This window comes from Corvus moneduloides, chromosome 3, assembly GCF_009650955.1.
Source record: "Corvus moneduloides isolate bCorMon1 chromosome 3, bCorMon1.pri, whole genome shotgun sequence".
NCBI lineage: Eukaryota > Metazoa > Chordata > Aves > Passeriformes > Corvidae > Corvus > Corvus moneduloides.
Genome location: NC_045478.1, coordinates 64,005,374 through 64,030,930, shown reverse-complemented (window position 1 = coordinate 64,030,930; position 25,557 = coordinate 64,005,374). Strand labels below are relative to the sequence as shown.

The 25,557-nt window shown below is 40.4% G+C and overlaps 1 protein-coding gene across 2 annotated transcripts; it reads left to right on the top strand.

The window, feature by feature from the left end:
• Positions 1–1,920: 1,920 nt before the first annotated feature.
• TMEM242 (transmembrane protein 242) lies at positions 1,921–25,272 on the top strand. 2 transcript variants are annotated; one of them, XM_032101932.1, is made up of 4 exons: positions 1,921–2,168; positions 4,034–4,134; positions 9,374–9,511; positions 10,472–11,898. In XM_032101932.1, exons 1-4 carry the CDS (start codon positions 2,033–2,035, stop codon positions 10,517–10,519), a joined length of 423 nt encoding a protein of 140 aa, XP_031957823.1. In that variant the 5' UTR covers positions 1,921–2,032; the 3' UTR covers positions 10,520–11,898. The 2 variants fall into 2 exon arrangements, with proteins under 2 accessions (XP_031957823.1, XP_031957822.1); XM_032101931.1 differs by lacking the exon at positions 10,472–11,898 and adding an exon at positions 24,072–25,272 and having other exon boundaries at positions 1,978–2,168.
• Positions 25,273–25,557: the final 285 nt, after the last annotated feature.

The following is a 25,557-nucleotide window of genomic DNA, read 5'->3' as shown; positions in this document are numbered from 1 at the left end:
ATTCTATTTCGTGATAGAGCTGCTTATTGGCAGCAATACCACGTGTTTGCAAGGGTTATAAATATCTCTTAGGGAATATTCTTATGCTAATTTGTTTCTTCGGTTTTATTTTAAAATTTACTTTCTTCCTGGTGCTCTTGCTTACTCTCCACACTCCTCCCTCACCAATATTGTACAATAATATGAACTCCCATGGGAGAGGCACCATGTTACCAATTTTTCATTAAAACCCAGGGTTTGATATAAAATTCCTAACCATAACATCAGAAGTGAAGATTTACACATCCTTTGAAGTGGAAAACTTTGCTTCCCTCCCACTGTCTGCTTTTGGCTCACCAAGTTTTTTGTAATAAAAAGGAAAGACAGCATTATATTACAGTCAATTATACAGCAAGAAGAGATTAATATTGTAACCTAAATGAACACAATTCTGCTGAGTATCTCTTGGGTTTTTAAAAGCAAGTAAAATTTACAACATTAAGAATTTTAAGTTATTCAGAGTGGATTTCACGGTCTTTATGCCCTACTTTAAGTCTCTGTGAATGATTAATAGAGACAGATCTTATCTAACTCTCAAATATAGATTCTTGGCATTGCTCAAACCAGGATTAAATAACATCATTATACCTTTCTCTTCTCTTTTTTCCTGGCCTGGAAAAATTTGAAAGAAAGTCATGTCTTGACTGATGTGAACTCAAAAAGCTATCCTGAGAATAAAATATAGGATTGTTATCAGCAAAGACACAAAAAAATACAACAGACACAATAATCTAATTGCCTCTCACGGTTCAAGGATTCCTCTATTAGATGCAGTGATGATCTTGACACCAATTACAATCAAAATGACATGCATGCTGCTGTTTTATTTTTATGCATTCTAATAAATTTAAATACTTTTATAATAAAAGTAATTTCTTCTTTTCACATTGTCACTCTGCAGTTTTTCTAAGACGCCCTTCTCTAAGCTTTTCCAGGAGGTTTTATTATTTCTGGCAAGGTCTAATTCTATTCCGAAGCACACACAAGATTTTGGGGTACATTTTTATGGGAAAAATAAGACTAGAGAAAAGAAGATTAGGAGTCATTTGCCTGCTGTCCAGATTAGAAAAAAATGAGTTAGTGATGGGCTCTCTGTGTAAAACATTGTTTAATTTACACAGCACATGGACTATTAGGAAACAGCTTTGGACTGGTTTTTAGAAGTACCATGAACAGGAAGTTTCCCAAAATACTAAATTTTTGCCTAGCAACCCAGTCCCTATAATTAGACCCTTAGATACATGCTATAAATTATGTTGAAAGATACAAAGAAGGAAGCTGGGGAAGAAATGCTTGGTTTGGATTTATTTACATTCATTGTTTGCTGTTGAAGTACTGACTGTTACAACTAAAAATACACTTTACCGGTCCATACTGAATCTTAAATTAGTACAGTGTTTGATAAAGCGATAAAATTAGATAGCACATCAATTTATATTCATCAGCAGCTGAGAATTAGGGTGGCACAGAGATGAAAAAAACTCAAATGTATGTTCTCGTAGCGTGAGAAACTATTTACATAACTTGAAAGAATGAGAATTTAGAACAAAAATATGTACTTTAAAGCAACGCCATTCGTCAAGGTACACCTTCCTAGAATTCATGGGAATTAAGTTTTATTTGGTCTCCCAGTTTTATTTGGTAAAGTCCACTACGCGATCTGTCCCACGGACATAAAAAAAAAAAAACCCCAAAACAACCCAAATCAAAACCCTTACGAGGCTGCTACAAAAGACTTGATTTAAAAGAGGCTTTGACAACTTTTTCTCATCTTCCCTCTGCGCGATTTGGGCTCTCGGGACGCTGAACGCGCCCCAACAACAGGAGGCCGTTCCCAACGCAGCTGCAGCTCCGCCCGCGCTCCCGCGGGATCCCCGCCCGGCTGCGCGGCCGAGGAGGGGGACGAGGAGGAAAGGCGGCTGCGTGTGCCAGCCCAGCTCCTTCTCCTTCCGGGTTGCAGCCGCCGCCCCCTCCTACTCCCGTGTCCTGGGCCATGGGGGCGGCTGCCGGCGGGGCCGCCCGTGATGGGGCAGTGCCCGCAGCGCCGCTGGACCCCGGGCGCGGGCTGTCCCTGCCCCGGGGGGCTGCGGGCTCTGTGGCATCCCAGGACAAGCTCTTCTTAATCAAAGGTGCAGACAGCCTTCCTCTCCTCCCTTCTCCTCCCCTCCTGCCCCTGCACGGGTCAGGGACGAGCGGCAGCGTGTGCGGCAGCCCTGACACCGTCCCCAGCCGTGCTCCCCTTGCCGTAGCCCCAGGTCTTTCCCCACTCTCCCGCCCCCGGGCAGAAGGCGAGATGTTTGGGAATGCCCTCGCCGAGGCTTCTGGACACAGCGGGGAAGCCCCTGCAGCGCCGGCCGCCTTTTCCCTCGTCCTTGGCAGCGGCGGCGCCGGTCACCCTTCAGGCGCCGTGCCCCGGGGCACTGGGCCCGGCACGGCGCGGGCAGCTGGGCGGGATGCGGGATGCGGGACGCGGGACGCGGGACGCGGGACGGGCGCTGAGCGGAGCCGCCTCCTTCCCGGAGGGAGCTCAGCCCTGCGGGAGTCCGCGCTCGGCGCTGCCGGGCCGAAGGGGGCAGGAGCGCTCGGGGAAGAGGCGGCTCCCGCGGGCGCCGGGCAGCGCTGCGGATTCCCGAAGGGAACGAACCGGGAGAACTGCGGGTAGGGCAGAGCCAGAGTCTCCGCAGCCGCACACAGCCGCAGGGCAGCGGGCGCACGTCCGGCGGGCTGGCGGCGCTGTCCTGCTTTATGTTTATATTATATTGTGATTTTTATACGTATCTCCGGGCTGCTCCCGGTGTCTGCTCGGTCTCCCCGCGCCCCCCGGCGGAGCGGAGGCTGGGGCTCAGGCAGCCCTTTCCCAGCGCCGCCGGCCGGGACATCCCGGGACGCGCCCGGCCAGAGGATGGACGTACCCACACCAATTATTGTGCCTGAAATCGGGGAAATGTTGGTTACAGGCCTGGAAATGTCAAACTTTGTGGACTGCATAATTCGGTCAGGATGCGAGGTTTTTGTGCTCCCAGGCAGAGGAGGTACCTAACAGATTTCATTGACACGAGTACAGGAAACTTCTTCATCACAGTAATCAGATAAAAACTTTTTAAAATTAAGATCTAACTTAACTGTATTTTGCTTCTTACTTCCTATTCAGACCATTTTTTAATTACCTAACTGGTATTAGGAAAGGGAAAACAGGGTGGGTATCAATACCTGCAAGGGAAGAACATGTAACCCCCTGAAATTTTAAAATTTTAATATTAATCAGATTGGTTTCTACAGTGCAGTAAGTCTTTGTAACAAGCCTTTTTCTTAAAAGTGGGCAGGTATGGCTACGTGTGCCTTCGGTGAAAGAGCTAGAAGGAATCCAGGTACCCCAAGTGACTTTGGAAACACTGAAAGGACTGAAAAGCAAGGGATGCTTTCTGTCTTGGGAAAGCTTCTGCGAGTGTAATTTCCTTTGTTTTAAAAAAATTGTTTCAAATTACAAAAAAAAATTTACATTTTTTCAGAATTTTAAATTGAGCATTAGAACATAAAGCCAAAGACCAAGTGTTGCTTATGTAGTGGTCTTCAGAGGAACTGGTGGTGACCGTTTTTAGGTGATCCTTTGAAATAACAAGTGATGCAACAAAACCAATTAAATTTCTCTTTTGGGGAAGAGTGAGGCATAACCAAAGAACAAGATGATTTTAGTAGCCTGGCTCTGGACTGAGAGAAACTTCAAAGTACCGTGAAAAAGCATCCTAGAATTTGAATTTCTGTGTGTGGCTTGAAAATATATACACGTGCCATTATTTTCAAAGTGCTCTCTTTTATAGAACTAATTCTTTGTCTTGCTATTTTGTCATATTGAGTTAACTGGGACTTTCCCTTCAGCATGTGCTGACAGATCTTAATTTTTCGTGTTTTTTATTTTCTAAACACCTTGGTTGTTTTTTTCCTTCCCCTTAAGTAATGAAGTGTTGATTTTTATTTCTTCAACTTTTCTTGGCAGGTGGAATTTTTCTAGGTACTGTTGCTACAGCGGGAATGATAGCAGGTTTTGGCACCACGCTTGCAATGACAAAAAAGAAGAACCCAGACTGGTTCAGTAAGGTTTGTTCCTTTAAGCTGTTTTCCAGTAGTGATGTGCAGGAAATAAGAATGCACTGGATGCCTTATAGACATGATGATATATGTGGAACTTGGCAAAGCTGATGATGAGAGCACTAGACTTAATTGAATTCAGTACAGGGGTAGGATTCATTTAAAAATCAGTTCGGAGTTGGCCCTGCTGAACACTTTAGTACTTGAGATTAGCTGAAATACATAATGCTTACACTGTTTGCTGGAATCATACTTCTGTACAGTGGAATAAAATTGCTGGTCTCGTTTGATTCTGTGATGTGAACACACTTCAGACATGAGCCTGTATCACCTCAGTGATCCAGTTCAGCATGCGGTCTCAGTGCTGCAGTGAGTCTGGAAGCAAGGTGACTGCAGTAAGGATGGGAATGAGGAGGTAGAAGGTCTGCAAACTGTGGAATATGTAAGTGGAATCATTTAGTCAAAATTAAAGCTCTCCACTCCCATCCTACTGTGTAAGGGGAAGGATGAGAATGAATATTATGGAACTATGAGATCTGATGCCCAAAATTAATCTGAGCTCAGGCAATTACTAACTGGATCCACTTGTGCATTCTGAAGAAAAGAACTGCAAAGCAAAGCTAGCTGTTATACCATGTTGGTATATTAGTTTGAAACACAGCACATGTGATTGAAGGATGTTTTATTCCTCACTAATGCTTTGTTATTGCTGAAAGTGTCAAAAATATGCCCTTGAAATTGATCAGTCTCATCTCCACCAAGCTCCTAAAATGCAACATGTATTACAGATGTTCTTAGGGAAGTAAGAACTGATCAGTTGTGTTTATTTTAAAAATGATGATTCAATAACATATCAAGTTAATTCAATGCATATCAAGAGAAAAAAAAAATCTTCCATCGTACTTTATATCAGAACCTTCATCTCTGATCACTCGTAATCTCCCTTTGTGGTCAAAGAGCATGAGGATCCTTCATTTGCCTTCCCACTTTCCTCTCTAGGCTGCTATGGCATAACTCATCCATTGCCTTTACGGAAACAATAAGCATGAGTTTCTTTTTTGAAATAGAAAAAATAGAAAACTTCATGAGAAGTTGTTTCACAAGCTGTGGAAATACATTGCAATAAGGAAATTGTCTCCTTTTTCACCATGTTTTTTTTTTAAATTTCCTTTCTCTTGAGCACTGCATTTTTTCCAGCTTGCACATATTCTTGGGTGTCTGAGCTGTCCTGTTATCGGTGTGAAATTTATCAAGAGTGACATTGCATTGACATCCAAGGATATATATGCTGGAAATGTCATCAAGTGATATATACCATTTCGATCTTTGCTGAAAACTGTATCTGTTGGTATTTGTGCAAAGGAATTACAACAGTTTGCTAGCAAAAATCTCTGATTCATGGGCCCTTCAACTTCAATGCTCCAGAGTGTGGAAAGATACTTGTTTGGCAAGGTACTTTTCAGTGAGCAGCTTAAAAAAGGAAAGGCTAGACTTTGAGAATGGCTTAACTCTCTATAGAAGCTCTCTGAGGTACCAATGAAGTTTTGCATTAGCATTTTTACCTAAATTTATAGTTACTGCAAGTAACTTTTAATAATACATCATGTATAATAATAGCTACAGGAAATTGCACCCTTCTTAGATGTTCAATGCCTAAATACTATTTTTTTCCATGTTAAGGTGAGGCCATAGTTTGGCAGGTTCTTTAAGCCAACATCAGCCAGCATTGATGTTGAAAGAATTAATTCAACCAGCCCTTAGTTTCTGGCAATTTATTCCTGTTCCAGTGAAGACACCAATATGTGTGCTATTGGGTTGGTGAGATGATCCTGGTTAATTAATGGGTTTTTTTTTATTTCCTTCATTAGTTTTGGTCCAAATCAGTCATCTGATCCACTTCACTGCATGACTGCAGTGACTGTGCTGGTATGAACTAGGGGGAAGGTCTGAAGGAATGAGAATTGTTGCTCAGTGTTTAGGAAAAAATGCAAGACCTATTGTTTCAGCTTCTTTTCTGGCTAGTGCCAGTTTTTGTGTTGGTGAAATGGAGGCGTGCAAATCAGGTAGAAACAGGAAGCAAATGTAATGCAGCCTGGGTCAGATTTAAATAGTTTTAGGGGAGGAAAAAAAAAGCAGCAATTTAGAGGGGAACCTGTAGCATCATAGCATCATGGCTTCATGACTGCATTCAAACCACCAGGAGGCAACAGTATGAGATCCTACTCTTGTAGAGTAGTGTCAGTGTTACTGGCAAGAGATAAAGTTGTAATACCTTGGTGGTGAATTAAAGTAAATATAAACATTGGTAGGACTGATGCCCAAATTGTCTTAAAAACGGAGATTACATTATCCTGTTTAGTGATGAACCACTGAGAAAAACTTCGGTTAAGAAATTATGGGGGAGGGGGTGTTAAAATTAAATGCTCAGCTGCAGCAGCCTCCTTGTCAGAGGTGTCCACTTCTACCAGCATTTATTCAGGTGTTTAATTGTACAATGGATTAGGTCACACAAAACAGTGATACACTGAACACAATCAACCCAAACAGTTGAACACACTTTATTTTAGGCACTGCTTCCTTTTGGAAACATTCCACACACAAGGGAGCAGTTATATGATCAAGGCCTGTGTTTGAATTAAAAAAAAAGTGATTTTTTTTCCTTCTCCTGCTTCCTGTTTATATCTTCCAGAGGAAAACAAAACAACAACAACCAACCAAATAAAAAAAGCAGCATATATTTGGAAAACAAATCAGCTAATTCTGCCCTATTTTTTTCTGGCCTGTTTTTGGAAAGACTCAAATATTGTTTAAAAGCTCATTCTTTAAATTAAAGAATTTGTTTTTTCAAAGCAGTAGTGATGAGAAAACAATCTGATCACAGAATAACAGGTTAGCAAATAAAAATTATCTTTAAAATGTTTTTTTGATTGTGACTTTTTTTTTCTCATGGTACTGTTGTCCTTTTTAATTTTTTAGGCTTTCATTAATCAGCTTTCTTGATGCTCTGGACAGCATATCTGATAATCATTTAACCAACTGCCCTGTTTACAGAAACCCTTAACTGTGTACTTAAGTACCCTGAGGAATCAGCCTGTGACTGAACCCTGTTTGACTGCAGTCAGTAAAACCAGATCAGTTGTTTCCATTTACCACTATTTTTCTGGTACAATCAAGCATTTAAATAGTATTCGGGTGGGTTTTTTGCCAGCAATTTTCACAGATAATGACTCCTATTTAAAGATTCTGTGTAGAGGATATTTTTGTCCATTCATTTCCCATCTTCTAAATGGGACAATTTTTTTCTCAGTGTTGTTGTATATGATTAGACGACGGAAGCAGGAAAAATGTCAAAAGTAATCAGCATTTCAAATCTGCTCCAAGCAGTAGTAACTGAAAGAGTTATAATAGTTCATTATCTGTGGTAAGGAGATAATAGGACCTGATATTATAGTGTGACTAGAGATCTCTGCTGTTTGTGTGTGTGTATGCTTACAGAGCATTGTTTTTGTTAACAGCTTCCACTTTGGGATGTCCAAACCGGAATAAATAAGAGCCAAGATACCCTTATTTATTCCAATATTTTTCTTGTGCCCTTTCCAAGTGTGGGCTTCTCCTTGGGTAGCTGTGCCTACAGCTAAATCCTAAGGGAAAGTGTCAATGCTGAGAACTGTCTGAGGATCATTTTAACATTTCAGTAAATATGAAGCCGAGAGGAGAAAAACTACAGGTGCTACTTGACTGACCATAGTGGTAGACACTAAGTATGTTTAATTGTATCAAAGAAGACAGAGAAGCATTAAAAAAAAAAAAGTAAAAATTTCAAAGCTTTTTTAAAGCAAGAATACAAAAGATTTTTTTTCCCTGCTTTTTGTGATGAGTAAAAGAGAACGATTCTTTGGCACATTTTGGAGAAAAGTTTTTTTGATCCTTCCACAAGTTAATTTCACTTTTCTGTATTTTAGACTATAAATGAAATAATTCTTTATTGAATATAATTTTATGTGTGCAATCTCATTTATGTTACCCCTGAGCAATAATTAGTTGGGGTTTTTCCAAGATACCCAGTTAAGTGGAACTGTTGAGTTGTCGAAGGAACATAGATGCCCATCTTTAACAATCACCATCTAAAATCTGTGTTTGTTTGTGAACAATTGAACAGTGATCATTCGGAGGGGAAAAAAAATCCTCTGAATGGCAGTTGCCAGTATGAGCAAGAGTATTCTGTCTGTCTGACTGCTGCTGTGGGCTACACAGGTTGAAGCTCTGCTATACCAAATAGGTGCAGTACAATGGGCATTGTGAGATGAGAACGGCCAGCTAGCAGTGAGTGTGGGGTGCACATGGATTGATGTCACCCAGCATGTGCCTGGTGCCCCTGGAAGCTGCAATGTCCATTTATGTGCTGTGACAGAGAAGGTTTCATTGTGGCTGGGACCCCATCATTGCTGATGCTCCATTCTTGGCCTGAGGTGGCTTTTCCACGTGAGTGTTTTGTGTTTTCAGGACACGTCTCATGGCAGACTTCTATGCAGCAGTATCTTAAAACCACCTGCTCTTGTAGATGTCTTCTGACAAAAATGAGAAGTGTGGAGACCACAGAGCGTTTGCAGTGTTGCTGCTTGGTGAACTCTGCATGGGCATGGGTTCAGCATGGTTGGTTGTGTTTAAAAAATTTTCCTAAATAGTTTCCAGAGCTTCTTCAGAGTTGTAGCCCCTTGAAATTAGTCCCTGGGTCACTGTTATACCCTTTCCATGTCCAGATGAAAGCTGCTTGTGTTCTTGCAGTTTCCCAGTGTGCTGTTCCAGAAGTGCAGATAAAGACCTGTAGGCCGCTGGGTGCCCCCCATGAAAAAGTACCAAAATCAGTGATATACAGTGATTATGTTCAGATGTCACTGGCATAAGGGCTTGTGACTGGTTTCAATTCAGTTTTGTATTTTGACCGGTGAGATAACTGAGCATTGGATTCTTTTGCCCATGAAACAGCTGACTTTGGTATTTCTGGGCAATGAAAATCATCCCTGGGTTGCACTGGCACTGGCAACCGTGAAAGCTGCTCCTGGTAGGAACACAGTTCATCCAGCCCCTTTCTTGGCTCTTCAGATGTGCTGGCAGCCATAAGATTTTCTGTGGCCACACTAGTACAACTGGCAGGTCAGGAAAAAATCTAAATCACCAACTTTTTTAGTTCTAATTTTTTTTCCAATTATTGTTTGCCTTGTCATGATCTCTTTATCTTTGGTTCTAGGGGATTACTGCTACAGCTGCACTACCAGAGAGTGGTTCATCGCTGGCCTTACGAGCCCTAGGATGGGGCTCACTCTATGCGTGGTGCGGAGTTGGATTGCTGAGTTTTGCCATCTGGAAGGCTCTGGGTGTGCACAGTGTGAGTAGCAAATATGATCCCCTCAACTCCGTATTTTTCTTTGGGTCATGCATCTTGGGATGGCATCTCTATACTGCTTCAGCCTAAGAATTACACCTTCATTCACCACACATAGAATGACTAACCAGAATGTGTGCAAACAGGGAAGGTGTTCTTACATCTGCAAAAATGGCAAGTTGTGGGAGGAGACAGTTTAGGGGGAGGAACAGTTTTCTCCTGCGTTATGTTTATTTGCACAGATGTTTCAGATACTTCACAAAAGAACCAGAGTTCAAATTTAGAGACTAAAATAGTAGCTAACTTTGTATATCCTTTGCTTATTGAAGTGAAGGCTACCCCCTTGAATCCTATCTTTAGAGCAATCCATTTATTTTTCCAAGTTCTATTTTTTTCATCAGGGCACAGAGAATGTAAGAAAAATTGAAAGGAAACCAGCTTGCTTTCTAGAAGCAGCAAGGGACAGAAACTGGAGTAGTATCATGTGCATTGGAATGGTGGTCCTTGACATGTCATGTCAAGGCAGAGAAGCTCAGGAAGCATTTGTACATCCCAGGATACCAGCTACAGCTATCTTTAGTAAATTGATTATGTTCCAGTGTTTCACAACGTTGAGTGTGAACACTAAAGGTCATGTGAGCATTTTTGTTTGCCCCTAGTAATGAGCCATGACTTAGAGTCCCCTGCAGCTATAAGTTTGGCAGAGCTGTTTGCATCCACTTTAGGACTAGGAATGAATAGACTTCCTTTACCCTACATGGTAATTATTTATATATTCAGCAAAGCATATATAAAGGAGGAAGGTAATACTACTTCATCTTAGTACTGTTCTCATTAATACCTTTCTTGAAGCTCTTATTGCTTGTCTACTCTGCTGATGTATCCTGTAGCTCACACTTTGAGTCCCAAATACAGAATTACACAATCCTTTATTTCTTAGCTTTCAATCTTGAATCTCTGTAGGAACAGATAAAGGAAGGCCGAACACCAAAAAAGCATGGCAGGACATAGGAGGCAGCTACAACACATTTTGTTTAAACTGAAGTCCTCCACATGTGGCTGAGTTGGAATGTCGGGGAAGGGGGAGGAAGAGTGGGAGTATCAGTTTATACTCTCTGCATGCTGAGCTACAACAGTTCACTCAGTTTGCTAGCAGTCCTATCACCAGTCAGAAGGACTCATTTCACACTATACTGCCAATTCTGATTTCTCATTCTGTCAGGGTGTCTGGTCCTGCTGAAGGACAGCAGAGTCTGATCCTAGTCTGCAATTTACGTTATCTGTTTTTTGGTAGTTGGTAAGCTTAATTTTTACTTCCTTGAGAAGTACTGGCCTAGACCCACAGTTACTGGTTTCCCTGTTAGGCTTTTCTTGTGGCTGCCTGACAGGGAACACCCACATAAGCTTGAGATGGCCAAGCCCCAGGACATGTCTGAGTCTCCTGGGACTTCTGACAGCAAAGGCTCTTGCGTCAGAAGCAAACTGCAAGCATTTTAGAGAATTGTTGAGTGTTCCTGGTCAGAAAGGTGCACCTTATTATATTCTGTGTTGCGTTAGTGTTGAAAGAAGGTGAGGGAAACTGTGTTTTAAGAGGCTCTTGAAAATGTCTTTTAGTATTGTTTTCTGTCGTGGAGTGCTTATGTTTCACTGTAGTGCACAGTGAGGATTGCAGATGCTGAAGGAGTAGATTTCTGTCAAGAGATTATTTGGAACAGCTCTTTCTGCTTTCCACTGAGATACTTATTGCATTCACTATAGAATTCTAAATTTTCACTGCAGAAAGGAAACACATACAGTAGTGCTATTCATTATTGCAGAATCAAAAATCAGCAATTTGTAAATTTCCTGTTGCTATATAGCTGTTAAAATCAAATATATATATATGTTTAAAATTGCTGGAGGTACAAAAGTATAAGCTTGTTAAAAATGGAATATTCTGACCAAAGAGGTTCATAGCGCTAAAAATAAATTAGACCCTTAAACATATGCTCATTCTCAGAAGGGCCTGTTTTTATTTGATACGTTGTCCTAAAACTTTTGAGGAACATTGTGATACTTTTGAAAATCCTTAATTGTGTTCATGTAAGCAGAGATAATAGATTAACAGTCAGTTACAATACTGATTTTTACTCTTTGAGTAAATTGCAGTGCATATGTTATGTCTAATAATTATTAGATGCCCACAAAAATAAATAAAGTTTTATTTTTAGGAAACCGAATTTAGGACTGAGTGAAATAAAGTTTCTTTCCACATAAACTGTTCAGATCATGGAAGACACTGTAGATTTTGATCTAAGTTTGACATTTGCAAATGAACATTTTAATTTCAGTTAAATGTTTTAAAAGGAGGCTTTTACAGATTTACCTGAATAAAATGTCTTGAGTCTTCAGTGAGGTTGAGAACTGTGAATTCACTGGCTCTGTAGTCCATGCAAGTTTCCAATACCTGTAAAATTTCAAGTCACAGTTTCCAATCTAGTAGCATCAGGTATCAAGATTTGAAAACTAGGGACTTAAAGCAGACTTTAGCCTCTCAGTGTGCTGTATTAGATGTAGCTTGGGGGGAGACTAATTTTGATGCCAGGAACCCGGGTGAATTTAATAACTAAAGTTTTGGCAGCTGGACAGAGAGAGGACGACGTTCTGCCCAGTCTCTTCCTCTTAACAGTAACAAGCTGCCCTTGGGACCTGCTAATTAGTGACCTGGTCCTGCTAGGCAGCAGCTTCATCTGTTTAAGAGCAATACTGATAACATTATTGACAGCTAATACAGTCTCTTGATTTTAAATAGCTTCTCTTGGTATTAAATTGTGAAGGATAATAAAATTCTGATTGTAAGCACTGCAGGTGTTTCATTTAGCAAACAAGAAGGATGTTTCATTTGCACATAGGAGTACCTCAACTCCAGCGCTCTCTCAAATCCTTTGCCAGCTCAGTCCCTGGGACTCTCGAGGTGGCATCTTGGTGAATAAAGGACTGACTTTCACTTGCCAGGTTTGAGGGGGAGTTCTGAGTCAAGTAAGACTGAATGGTTAAGTGTTTAATGCCTTGAATGAAGTACAAGAAGCCTCAGTAGAAAATCAGATGTGTTGGATTGGCAGAAGTCACACCAGGAGGAGTAACAGAACCAGCAGATGTTTACGAGGGATTGGTGTGGCCAGGAAGGCCGGGGGCAGTTCCCGTCCTGGCCGGCCCGCAGCACACCGGGGCTTGGCTGGCTGGGCCGGAGAAGAGAGCAGATCTGCTCACTGAGGTTGGAGAAGTGCAGTGCGAGGTGTGCTCCGTGCTTTTTGTGCTCTGAACGCTGCCCACGCCAGCCGCGCCCCGCTGCGAGGCAGTGCGATGTGCAGTCGGTGTCACTGGCGGCCCTGATCCTTGTGCCACGCGCCGGGAATGCCTTGTGAGCGGCCCGGCGCCGGCAGGGAGCCGTGATGGGCCTTTCCCGCACCCCTGGAGGGTAGAACTAAGGCAGGCAGGTGCTGCTGTGCCCCAATCCGGGTTGGTTTCTGGCGTTTGTGTTCCCGCCCCGCTCCCGGCGGCTCCCCCGGGGCCGGGCGCGGCCGAGGCGCCGCCGCTGCCCCGCAGCGACACCCGGTGGCGCCGGCCGGAACAGCAGCGCCCGCGCCAAGGGCCCGGCTCATCCCTGATCCCGGGGACTGCGGGCTCGGGTCCCACAGCCAGCCGGGCTTTAGACAAGCGGTGCTGCACTGCCAAACGCTGCTGCCCCCAGCCAGAGCCCAGCAGAGCGGCCTCACTGGCTGCCGCTGCCAGAATACTGTGGCTTCTAATGGTGGGGTACGTGTTTCCTGTGAGAGTGAATTATTGATGAGACAGCAAGTGATTGATAAAAATATATATTACCTTAAGCTTTGTGGCTGTTTAAATTATTTTGTCATCGCTCCCAAAGTCAGAGATGAAATGACAAGAGCAAAGTGGAGTGATATTTCCTTGATGAGTTGTAATTTTTGTAATTAATCTGTGTTAGCAGCACGATTGCTCAGCAGTTTGTGTCGTGGAAGGAAACGGAAGCCACAGTTCAGGATTCCTTGTCCTCACACCTTCTGAGACAGCCTGTGTTTGCCCTAGAAGCAAGCTGTTGTTAAAATTCCTTCCAGGCACTGAGGTGATGCATCAGATTTGGTGATTCTAGATTTTTATTTAATCTTTGTGGTTTATTAGTTCTTAAAACAGTGCTGTGACAATGACTGCTTCCAGCTCTTAAATGGCTTTATTGTTAAAGGTGGTTCTCTGTAGCTTTACGGTCTGCTGCTTTTATGCCAGTGTCAAAACCCAGGGGAGAGAGTAAGTAACTGATCTTTATGTCTTGGTAAGGAATATAAAAGATTTTACTCTGTCTCAGGTTGGGTTGTTAATATTCCCTGATTGCACTTACCACTGTTGTAATATGAGAACAGGCAGGTAAGTAATAAACCCTACTAAGTTCCTCTGAACTCTTATTCTGAAGTGAAGAAGTGATGGTTCAATGAGGACTTAGTTTGATAATGGTTTAAGTTCTATTTTTCAGAAGTATAAAAGAGAAATCTTTTTTCAGAACCTAGGAGATGGTGGTTATCTACTTTTATGTTGTACCTCTTGAAGAAAATAACCACTTGTCAGTAATAATCAGACTTTTTTCACTTGCTTCCTGCAACCTCTCAGAACAATATTTAAATGCATACCACCTTTGATTATCTCTGAGCATAGAAGCTCTGTCTATATTAGTGAGTATCATCGGCCAGCAGCACTGGGACAGTGAAGCATTAGCAGGCTGAGGATCTGATATCTACAACCATTCCAGGAATTTTCCAAATTGGGACTGACGCTGGCCTTGCCCTATGGCTTGAATGCCTGTTTGCAGTTGGACTATGTTATGTGCACTACTAGAACGCTTCAGATTTGTGTCACCCTAAAAAACTGCAGGTCATGCATTTTGAGACTGTTCAGTAGTACACAGACTCATGCCCAGGAAGCATGACAACTGGGAGATTTGCTTCCAAAGACCACGCTTGATCTGAATCTGAGACTCATCCAGACATACCCACAGCTTTCCTCTCTGAGGCACCTTACAATGTGGAAGGACATGTGTTGTGTTAAACACAAGCTTGAAATAAGTCTGGCTTGACATAAATTGGCACCACTGTTTTCAACAAGCTTATTTGCTATTTAACAGCTACCACATCCTGGTATTATCTTCCATGGCACTATCTTGCTGGTTTTGAGCTTGCAGCTTCCAAACCATGTAGGTGCCCACTCGTGGTGCAGTGGGATGGCTGTTTGCTGATGCAAAACATGGAAGTATTGAAATAAATTTTGTAGAAAAGTTGAGTTTGGCCAATTTATCATTTCAGGTTTATTTTAAAGTTGAATAATAGTAGAAACATCTTATTTCAACATTCTGCATATGAGCTTTTCAATGAAATTAAAAATTTTCAGTTAAAGAATAAATGGTGTTTCACTCAGTAAGAATTTTTAAAAGTAAAATATTCAAAATATCTTAAACCTGCTGTTGCTACAGTTGAACTAAATGAGTATTTTCATTGAAGTTTTGAAAAATTAAACCTTTTTAATTTTATTTACATATTCTACTAGTATTATGATCCACCATGCCTTTTTATTACTGGGAAAAGTTTCATAGAATCACAGAATAACTAGGGTTTGAAGGGACCACTGGAGAGTGTGTAGTCCAATCCCCCTGCCAAGGTAGGGTCACCTAGAGCAGGTGACAGTTTTCTTTAAGTTTTCTGGAATTTTTTAGAAATTAATGGCTGAGTTGTAAACCTTTATTTTGAACTAAACTCGCAGCTATAGAGTACTTGTCAGATACTAAAACATATCTATTAATGTCTGATGTTCTTTTTTTTTCTTTTTTTTTAAACTGCCAGCGATTATGAACCTTCTTTTAAAAGCAGAACAGTGCCCTCAGCCCTTGTAGACTGAAGCGTACAACAATTAACAAACAAGATAAATTATGCTTTAAAAGCCCTCTTGTTCCTCATGCCCTCAATAAATTAGGTTTCTTTTCCTCAGAAATAAAAGCATTCTCTGTCCCGTAGGAAAAGGGCTGGGATGATTCATATGTAGGTTTGTGAGATTCTGATTGTTGCTGTTCTCTGAAAAGCTGGAAAAATAGTGAGAAGAATTGCTTAGCAATTTGTGACTAATATAAAATATTAGTTTATCACTTTTATGGTGTCTCCTAATGAAATATCCTGTTTTTCATTGATAACTTTTAAAATATTAAGAGTCTAAAACAATTGCATGGCCTTAAAGAGACATCTAAAACAATTAGAAGCAATGCAGAGAATATATGCTTGGCTTTGTTGGTAAGAACATTTCCTAAGTGAACTGCTTTTCTCTAGAGAAAATCTAACCTCTGAATCACCATTTTAAGCGTAAAAATAACATCCCCCTGCTTATGTCACGAGATGCTTGATATAATTTTGTGAAAGTATAGTCATAGGCACAGTATAAATACAAAAGAGTATTGGCTTTAAGGATGGATTAATTTAAAATAGAAGATGAGAGCTTGGAGACATAGTTTTCAGATGTTCCTGGGCTTGGCATCTGTAAATAGTACTGAGATTTATAAATCTCAATATAGGCATATTGCAGTGGCTGAAATTATTATTCTATTTCGTAAATGAGCAAATGTTGCTATAAAAGCACCATATCTCCTAAAATAATTATAGACATCCTAGAGTCGTTCCTAAATTTTTTGTTATTAGTTTTTAATTATTGTTGTTTTTAATCCTCACATAAATATTCTTCGTGAAGTTTCTGTTCCTCCCTCATCATGCTTATGTCTGATAGCATAATAGAAATTTACCTTTTCCTTGCTATTTCATCATCACATATTTCTATAGAAATCAAATCTGCCCATTTAAAATTTTTTTAAATTTCCTCAACACTTATTTAAACTCAAGCTCTTAGAGAGAAGGTGGAGTACTAGTACAAGTTAGCACTTTGTCCTCCTGCTTATACTGGATTTTTCTGTACCGCTTATAGTGCCTAATCAGTTTGGTTTGGAGAAGACTTTCCTCCACACGTATGTACTGCTAGTATTTTATCCAAGAAGGGAAAAAAGAAACCAATGGGCTTCACTGTTTACTTGATAAGGCCCAATGATTATTCAAGGATTAACATCATCATTTTCCTACTGGAAAGCTGCTACATCTGCTTTATGAATAGGGACAACTGTAAGGGAGTATTTCAAGAATATGGGAAGGCTGTAACTGTAGCTGTCTTGAGGAGTTTTGCTGTTGTGTCTTGGGAGAGACTTGCAGCTGTTGGCTGCCAGCAACCTGTTGGGAAGCCGTGGTCTGAAACACCTCTGTGTCACCCTAAGTGGATGAGTGGGTTGATCCACGTCTTGGCCACATAGAACTATAAAATGTGCATGTACAAGCAAGATCTGAATCCAGGCTTCTCTGATGGGTGCAAGTTGTTCGTGCTACATCTTGGTCCCCTGGCATCCTCCTGTGTGTTAATTGTGGTGCATGGCCATGCTTGCCGTGCCCCGCTATAGGCCAGGATCCCCAGTGCTCTGCTTGCCTGGAGGCATCTGGCTCTCCCGCCTGCCTCTGGGGGTCACACTGGCTCTGACAGCTTCCTGCATGGAATTCAGCGACAGTCATGGCCTTGAGGGTGAAGCCTCACCAAAGAGTTTTGGGTTTTTACCGGCCCTTTCCCCAGCCTTGAATCTCACTTGTGGATTATACATACAATTAATTCCTGGGCATAGAGAGGAAAGAAATTACTCAGCTTGCTTTTTACAGGAAACTGCTTGCTTGCAGACAATTCCTGTTTTGAATTTAATTCAGAAATCCAAATTACAGCGCAGAAGAGTTTATAGGGTTGAGAGACTCGTCCTGAGATTTTTGGTCCATAACCAGTTTAGCTTTATAAATGTGGATATTTTACTTCTTTAAATTTAAAATTATTCCAAGATTAATTTTTCAAATTGCCCAGGGTGACTAAGGGGCAATGACTAATACACCATAATAGACTAATGATGTGGATGTCCTTTCCAGGCACCCAGATTTGAAAGTAAGATTCTGCAGAAATAAATGGCACATTCTTTAGTAATATCAAAAGTATTCCACACTCAATTTTTCTGCATGGCACAAAAGCCTTTACTTTGAGGTACCATATACTACAAAAATTTAAGTCCTTGACATTTTATTTCAGAAATATCAACATGGAAATGTATAAAAGTGAAAAGAACACTCCTGTATCTCTGAACCTAAGGAAATCCTTTTTTTTTTTTTTTTTTTTCAGAATCCAGTTTACAAAATTATTGTCTCTGTGAATAAAAAATTTGAACATAACTAGCTAACCACATCCCTTTTTTTTTTTTTTAGTTCAAAATTATCTAACCTTAACCCAGAACAGTTTTACTTTCTTAAGGCTTTTCTACTGGAATAGCATCTTCTTCCCACTTTGGGATCTAAGTCACATTTGCACTGAAATGAAGCCAAAGTGAGGCTAGTAAAATATGTTTGTGATGTAGACCAGCTCTCTTCCCATTTATGAATTAGCAACATGTCTTCTGCACTCATGGAAAAGTAACACGAGGAAAGTATTTCATGTGTTTTTATCTCATCATGTGACCCAATAATTGGAAAAGAGGCAGCCTGACCCCTGTGACTTGTCAGGTCTCTGTAGTTCACCGGTATTTCAAGACAGAATATGGAGTAGCTGTGGGAGGCTACTACATATTTCTAATTGTTTGGGAACGCTGACAGCTTCGTTCTAAACAGTGATGTTCCTCTCCCCTTCTCCCTGTAAAGTTCACTTAGGTTATTTTCATGCTGATTTTCTTTTAAAAAGCACAGGATGTGTTTTACCCACTTACACAAGATTTATAGAGATAAATTTGTGGAAAAATATGTCAATGTGTTTGTTTAATTTTAGGCACTGCAAATAGCCCTCTGGTTTCAGAGAGAGTGCTCAACACCGCATAAGGTTAGGCATGTGTGTAAGCCTCCATGAGACAGGGGGCCAGTATGAGCTCCTGACTTCTCTAGATAGTTTAACACAGTTCTGCTGCTGCTTTTCTCTCTGCAAGCCTGAAACACTGGAATCGGCAAATAGGTGGTGAACAGTGTACTATGAGAGTACAGTGCAAGGTGGTTAAATATTAGGATGTTTACTGCCAGGATTGACACTCTCAGGGCCGTTTTCATAGACTTGTAGTTCTGCGTAATCCAAACGTTCATGATGCCTTTGCCAGTGAAGTGCAAGATGTAAGAATGTGAACCAGGGCTCTATTTTCCATGCTTATTCCAGAACTGGCACAGCGTGACCCGCAGTGAGTGCCCCATTTTACACTGAGAGAAGGACAATCACCTTCAGCTGCCAGGCTGGCTGCTCTGCTCCTCCAGTCCTGCAAGGGCTCAACACTTGTCATTTTCTACAAATAACTTGCTATTTCTGAACCTGGCCCTTGGTAATCATTTGCTAACAAGGACAACAGCAATTACTTTAAGATTTGGGAAAAGGTGACAAGAGCAATCCTCGCTGATACTTTTAAATCCAGGGCCGTCTGCCTCATCTTCATGCCTTGTGAAATGGATGGTGGCTGAGGAGAACAGAGGGCATGTACAGACTGCATTCTGCTGCCACTTGATATTCCAGTTCAGGGCATGTAACCTTATTTCACTTGGAAGCTAATGTAAGCAGTTCTTACTGATACAAGTACTAAAATAGGAAACTAATAATTCCTGGAATCTGGGTTGGTCTATTATGAATGTCAGACATTAAAGAGAACATTTCTTAGTAAAACTTTCATTCTAGGAATCAAATAGACTCTTTTAGCCCCTCTTCCATTCATTTTAATATGAGCAGCCATGTAAGTGCTCTCAGTAATAGTGCTATCCCAATTTTTGTGTGACATTCTGTCAACGATGTACATTAAAAAGAGATTATTAAATGGAAGATGCTTTTAGGTCCCCATATTTTTGCCATCTGAGGCAGGATCATTAGGTTAAGATAAGAAAGTAACAGTGATCTATAGCTATTACAGATTATTTAATGCAGTAAGGTAGATGATACCCTTTTAGAGAGAAGCCTGACAGAGGTAGAACAGTTACTGTAATTTATTTGGCAAGAAAAAACAGCGTCAAGCTCCGTAATATCTGTGACAAAAAAACAGAATTCACTTGAGTGAAATTCACTTCAGAGAGTCGCCTGCAGGAATGGAGCGTGCTGGAATGTTAAGAAATGTGTTACAGATCGTTCATGTACCACTACGTTCAGAAGCAGCAGTTGAGAGTGGCCTATGGTACTGAAGGCAGCGGGAAGAGGTAGAATACATTCAGCTTTTAGTGCTTGGTTTACTGCACTATTAATTGAAGACATTATCACAGTTGAACCGAGTACCCCAGTGCCAGTGTGGCTGACAATAATAAAGAGGCAGCCATTGCAGTGAGTTATTTCAAAACATTCCAGTGCTTAGTACATAGCACATTAGCTCTTGTAATTAAATTAATGCCTTTTGATTTGAGACCACTGATGTGAATATTGTGGAATCTGGAGGAAATACAGGAGAAGAGGAGAAGAGACCTCTCGAGTGGCATGTCTGTTGAAAAGAAAAGGCAGGGCAAGACACAGATTCCTAACTGCAGCATTTCCCTCATCAAGGAGTGTGTTTGTCCCAAGAGTTAAAGCAAGTGAAGACAAGGTCCCAATTCTCACATCTCAAGTGTTCAGCATTAATAGAACATAAAGCTGATTAATTGTCTTCACAAGAATCTCACCACACTGCAGGAGGACTGGACACTGGTATGCCCAGCTTGTTGAGGGACTAACTTAAATGTTTAGTGAACAAACTTTCTCTGCAGGGATACTTTGAGGTCGCACTGGGCCTAGTATGACCCATTTAGTGTCAACTAAATGCAAGCAAGAACAACCCTGAAGCCAGTGTGAGGTACTTTGGAGGCCAAATTTGGTCCTAAATATAAAAATATTTTAGAGTTCCATCAATCAAGGCCAAGAAGACTGAGCTCTAAGTCTCTGACTGAAAGAATCATTTAGACTGGAAAAGACCTCTAAGATCATAAAGTTAATCCATGAAGAAGTTACAGCCTAAAATGGGGTATTAGAATGGTTTGTAAGCAAGCAGGCATTGTCAGTGGGAGACAAGGGACAGGAACTTAGGGATCCTATTTTCATGGTTATTTATGTGGGTATACACCAGTTCCGTGACACCAGAGAATGGTTCTTTTTTCAAAGCTTTCTCCGTGGTTTAAGAAAGTGTGAGAAGTGAGTTTTAGAGGAGCTGAGAGTGCAGGGAAGACAGTGGCTGGGATTTGGAAGTGCATTTGGGAGAGCAACAAGCACAAATGTGGAAATGAAGGAAGAAACTCAGAAGTTGATGTTCTTAGTGGAACAGGAGGGAAGGGGGAAGATACCTTAGAGGTCCAGGTCAAAACCCCAATGAAACATTGTACTGCACTATCTGACTGGGAGGAGAGGGGAAAAATAGGAGTCCATGACTGGTACTAATTAAGTTGCTTAATGTCTTACTAGTGAGATCTCAAAAACCGTTGTGGAGAGAAATGATCAGGTGTAGTATCTTTTAGGAGCTATAGAAATGAAAGGTTCTAGTAAGAGCTAGCTGTGACATTTTTGTTGGGAAGAAATTGGCCCTGGTTTAGACATACTGTGAAGTCATGTATTAATGAGGCCCTTGCCAGTCACTGCAGATAATGTCCTTCTTAAAGAGCTGACAGCCGAAAGTGTTACACTGAGAAGACAGTGCACAGTAGTGATCAGCTTGGCATTACAATTTATTGAAATAGATCACTGTCCAGGAATCACAAAGGAAGAAAATCTGTGGAAAAACATAAAACGTGGTCAAAGCTGTGAATTGCAATGAGAAACTATTTTTGTGCAGTGCGGGCTTGTGGAAAAGGGCAGGCAAGAGAATAAGTGGTAAATGAAACATTGAGTCTGGCATCACTTTCAAGAGGTTTTACAAATAAGCATCAAAATCTGGGAACGCAAGGCTGAGAAAATTTCTCAGGGAGTCTTAAAAGCAAAAGAAAGACACTGAATATTTCAGATCTGATCCACGTGTTAAGGAAAAATTGCTTTTCCAGGAAATTAGTTGCTTTTACCTGCAGAACATAAATTAATGATCTGAGGGGACAGAAATCTATCTAATATTCTTAAATCTGCAACTGCTAGCAGTGTTTCACTGCTTTCTAAATAAATACCTTTTTTTTCTTTCAGAACAGAGTTGAAGTGTTTTATTTTCCAGACAAGACAGCTTTTTGCATTCAAGAGTTAGGGTTCGGCATGTTAATCATTATGAGGTGGTTGTCAGAGTGAGGAATCACTGTAGTTTTCTGCGTGGCTCCTCCACCCATCATCTTCTTTTTGGAGGCTTTATAGAATTGCTGTTAGTTTCACTTTGGTTTTGTGCATCTTCAGTGGGGTAACAGAGGTGTCTTGTAGGGCTTATCTTAAACTTAAATGAGTTTATCATTTAAATTTTACACTAAGAGAAATTTAAGTCTTAGTTTAGAAACAGCCAGAAAATCCACATTGCACCAGATGATTGGCTGGTGCTGAATGTTTTATCTCCAGTTACACTAACAGAGCTACAGCATATTACATCAGGTTAGTATCTGACCATTCCTGTGTTCCAAACACCCAGATAATACTTAGAGTGAGATGAAAGAGTAGAAGAGTTGAATCACTCTTTAGGAAGCAAAAAATGTTAAGTAAATTGAATACTTTCCATCCATCAGTGAGCTGGGATAACTTAATTACATAGGACTGGAAAAAAACAGCTAAGCCAAAGCTCCTAAAACATTTCCTACCGTAAATACTTGTATTTAATTGTCAGCAATTGTTTAATGTAATTCGGGCTGTTCCTCTACATCAGCTCTGATACTGGTGTTTATTATTCTTGGGAACATTAGCTGTCTATGAGAGCTTTTCAGTTTTAAATAAGAAGCAAAAATGTTAGTTTAGGAACAATTGTGGGTGATTGCCAAGATTTTTAAAATCCAAGAAGGAATAATTAATCAAAACAACTATCTGATCAGAATGAAATACAAAACAGAGAGTGAATTAGTTTTACTTAGGAACAAAATCAGGAAAAAGCAAAAAGGATAATTTGGCTCTGAATTTTCCTCCTGCTTTATATAACATGTATTTTTATTTGATTAGCAGTACCCAGGCATTATTACACAAAAGCTAGGGTTCTGAAATGCTTTCATCCATCATAGTTAGCTACTGTGTTACTAAAGGACTGGTAATTTCTTTGTAAATTGTTTCATTCTTTGTATATCAGATATACATGATATTTCATTCTGTAGATCAGCTGTAACTTGAACAATTGCATTCTGGTAGCATGTCTCTAAAGAAGGACCAATTCTTTGTCAGAATTATTCATACACAGAAGGACTTGAAGAGAAAACAACCCAGAGGTATTTGTATAAATACTGATGACCTATAACACACAAAACATAGGCATTTTAGAGTAGATGCCTGTGTGGCTGTTTGGAATATCTAGATTTCCTGGAACCTCTCTGTGGGACATACTGCCTGAGACAGCATTTGCTCTTCAAGAGGTCATTGCATCCAGTGCTTGAATACCACATCCTGTCTTCTCTGTGTGAATGTCATAGATTCTGTCATAGAGCTTCCTAAAAATAGCAGTCCAAAACTTTGCCTGTACATCCTGCTGTTTGTGTAATGGGATTTTCACTGATTTGGTTTTTCCATGCCCATCCTTTAAAATATATATGTAAAAATACATGTAAAAGTCCTGGAAGAAAGAAGCTCACTAAATGTAAATATTCTAATATAAGTGATTTTTTTAAAGTCAATGTTTAGTGCTGGCATTCCAGGACTACTGAATCAGACATTGGTGATAAAATTCTTAGCATAAATATAAATTATAAATATATATATATATAAAATACGGATACACTTCCTCTTTCACAGTATTTTCTCAGCAGTGAAAGAAAAGCTTGGTCCCATATATCGTTAGGAATCTTGTTTTCTTTCCTACTGGTATATACATTTGAATTAGACTTTGTTTTGTCACCTTTATCCATATGGTGGGATAGACCTAAGCTGTCAGAGCTGACCAGTATTTTGCTTTAGCCCTTGTTTTAAAATCGTTGAATAGACTATTGGACCTTTCATCCATTACAAGTGTAGAAAAAGGCACTGCAGTCAAAATAGGGGCACATTTCATTGAGATAATTTTCCTCCAAACAAAAATATTTTGTGTGTGTGTGTGTGTGTGTGTATAGTAATTCATGTAACAGTAGTGGATCATTCAGGCAAGCACTCCAAATCAGGCACCCCAGTGTAGTGCATTAGAAGGGGTGATTGTTGTGGGTCCCTTCATGCTTTTTTTCACTTTGTCAACTGAACCAACATAAACAGAGGGAAAGTCTTAATTTTCTATTATTTTGAAAGCTTTTTACTTATTCTTTGCTTCGCACACCTTCTTCTGTGGGATAAGCCTGGGGTTCATGGTGCTACTTTATGTGTTCCTTAGTAACAGTTAACTGATTCTATTTTTAAATCTCTTTTATAGATGAAAGAATTTCAAACTAAGATGCAGTCACTCTTTCCAGCAATTCCTAAAAATAGTGAGTCCACTGTTGAATGGGAAAACTTACTTAAGTCCAAGTGAAAGACTCAGAGCCATTTGGAGATGTCTCTTCCAGCAAGAATAGGAGCAGAAGTAGCAGAAGTGTCCCCTCTGGAAAACAAAGAAGACTCAGACTGAGCAAGTTACTGACTGAGTGCACTGAACCTGGGAATGCCAGTTAACATCTAGCAGCAAGGGAATTCAAACCAAACCAATTTATACTGTGCTTTTCAGCATGTTTGGTATAGTTGTTTTGGGAGAAAATGAACCCTCCAAGATAAGTTGGATTCAACTGGAAAAAAGATTTTTTCAAAGACTAACAGAAGAAACTGATCTTGATTAGTAAAATATATGGATATAATCCCAGTAAACTCCTGTCCCATCCTGTGTTTCAAGAAGAATTTTGTGAAATTTCTCTAGGAAACAAGAACAGTACTTTCAGTGACTTGTTCTATTAGGAATATGACCATCAAGTCAATCGTAACAGATCTCTTGCTGAGCCTGAGGGTAAAGCATATAGTGCACTCTTCAAAAGTAAAGGACATATTTAAGTTTGCAACAGAGAAAGTATCTAAACCATTTTTATATGTTTGAAGGGTAAGTTTAAAACCCAATATGCAAGTAGTGACCTATGAGCTCCTCTGCAGAGCATTAGAAGAGATCTCTACAAAGTTCACTGTTTTCTCAGTATTAACTTTTTGAAATTGGATCCCAGAATAATGAATCTGATAGTTTGTATAAAAGTCTCTACTATATTTGTATATCAATTAAAATAGTAAGTGAAAAAGGTGTAAAAGAGTGAGACACCCAGTCAGTCCTATGCAGATGTTTTCAGCTGAGAAAGTGTATGGGCAGGACTAATTTTGTGTGTTCCAGTCATTTCTGTGGCTCTTCCACCAGGCGAAGCAATGTGACATTTTCCACACTGCAATAATCTCATGAAGTGTGGGTGTAAACTAGAAAGAGTAATGTCTTACTCAGATGTTGTATTTGCAGAACTGAAGATCTGTAAAACTGCAGAAATAAAAAAAAAAAAGTGCTGTCATTGAACAATCCTTTGTTGCTCAATTATCAGATTTTCTTATTAATTGCACACAGTCCAGTTAGTCAGTTGTCAGATTTAATAAAGTCCTCTTAAAAGTTGTCTTTTGTGATGTAAGTCTTTATATTCCTAGGAAAGAATATTTAAAAAGCCTTAAATGTCAGATGAATAATAGAGAAGTATGGTTTTCTGTGGTACTGTATTTACCCACTGCTTTTCTTATTCCACATTGTTCCCCCCCCTTCCCCTGCCCTTAGCCCTGGCCTCTCCCTCCAGTTCTCCCTATTGGTTCCAGTACCCCAACTCCGCCCAGCTACCGCCCCTGAACCCCTGAGAAAATCCCCTGCGCCCGGACCAGGTGTGTTTCCGCCGCTGGGAGCCAGCTGG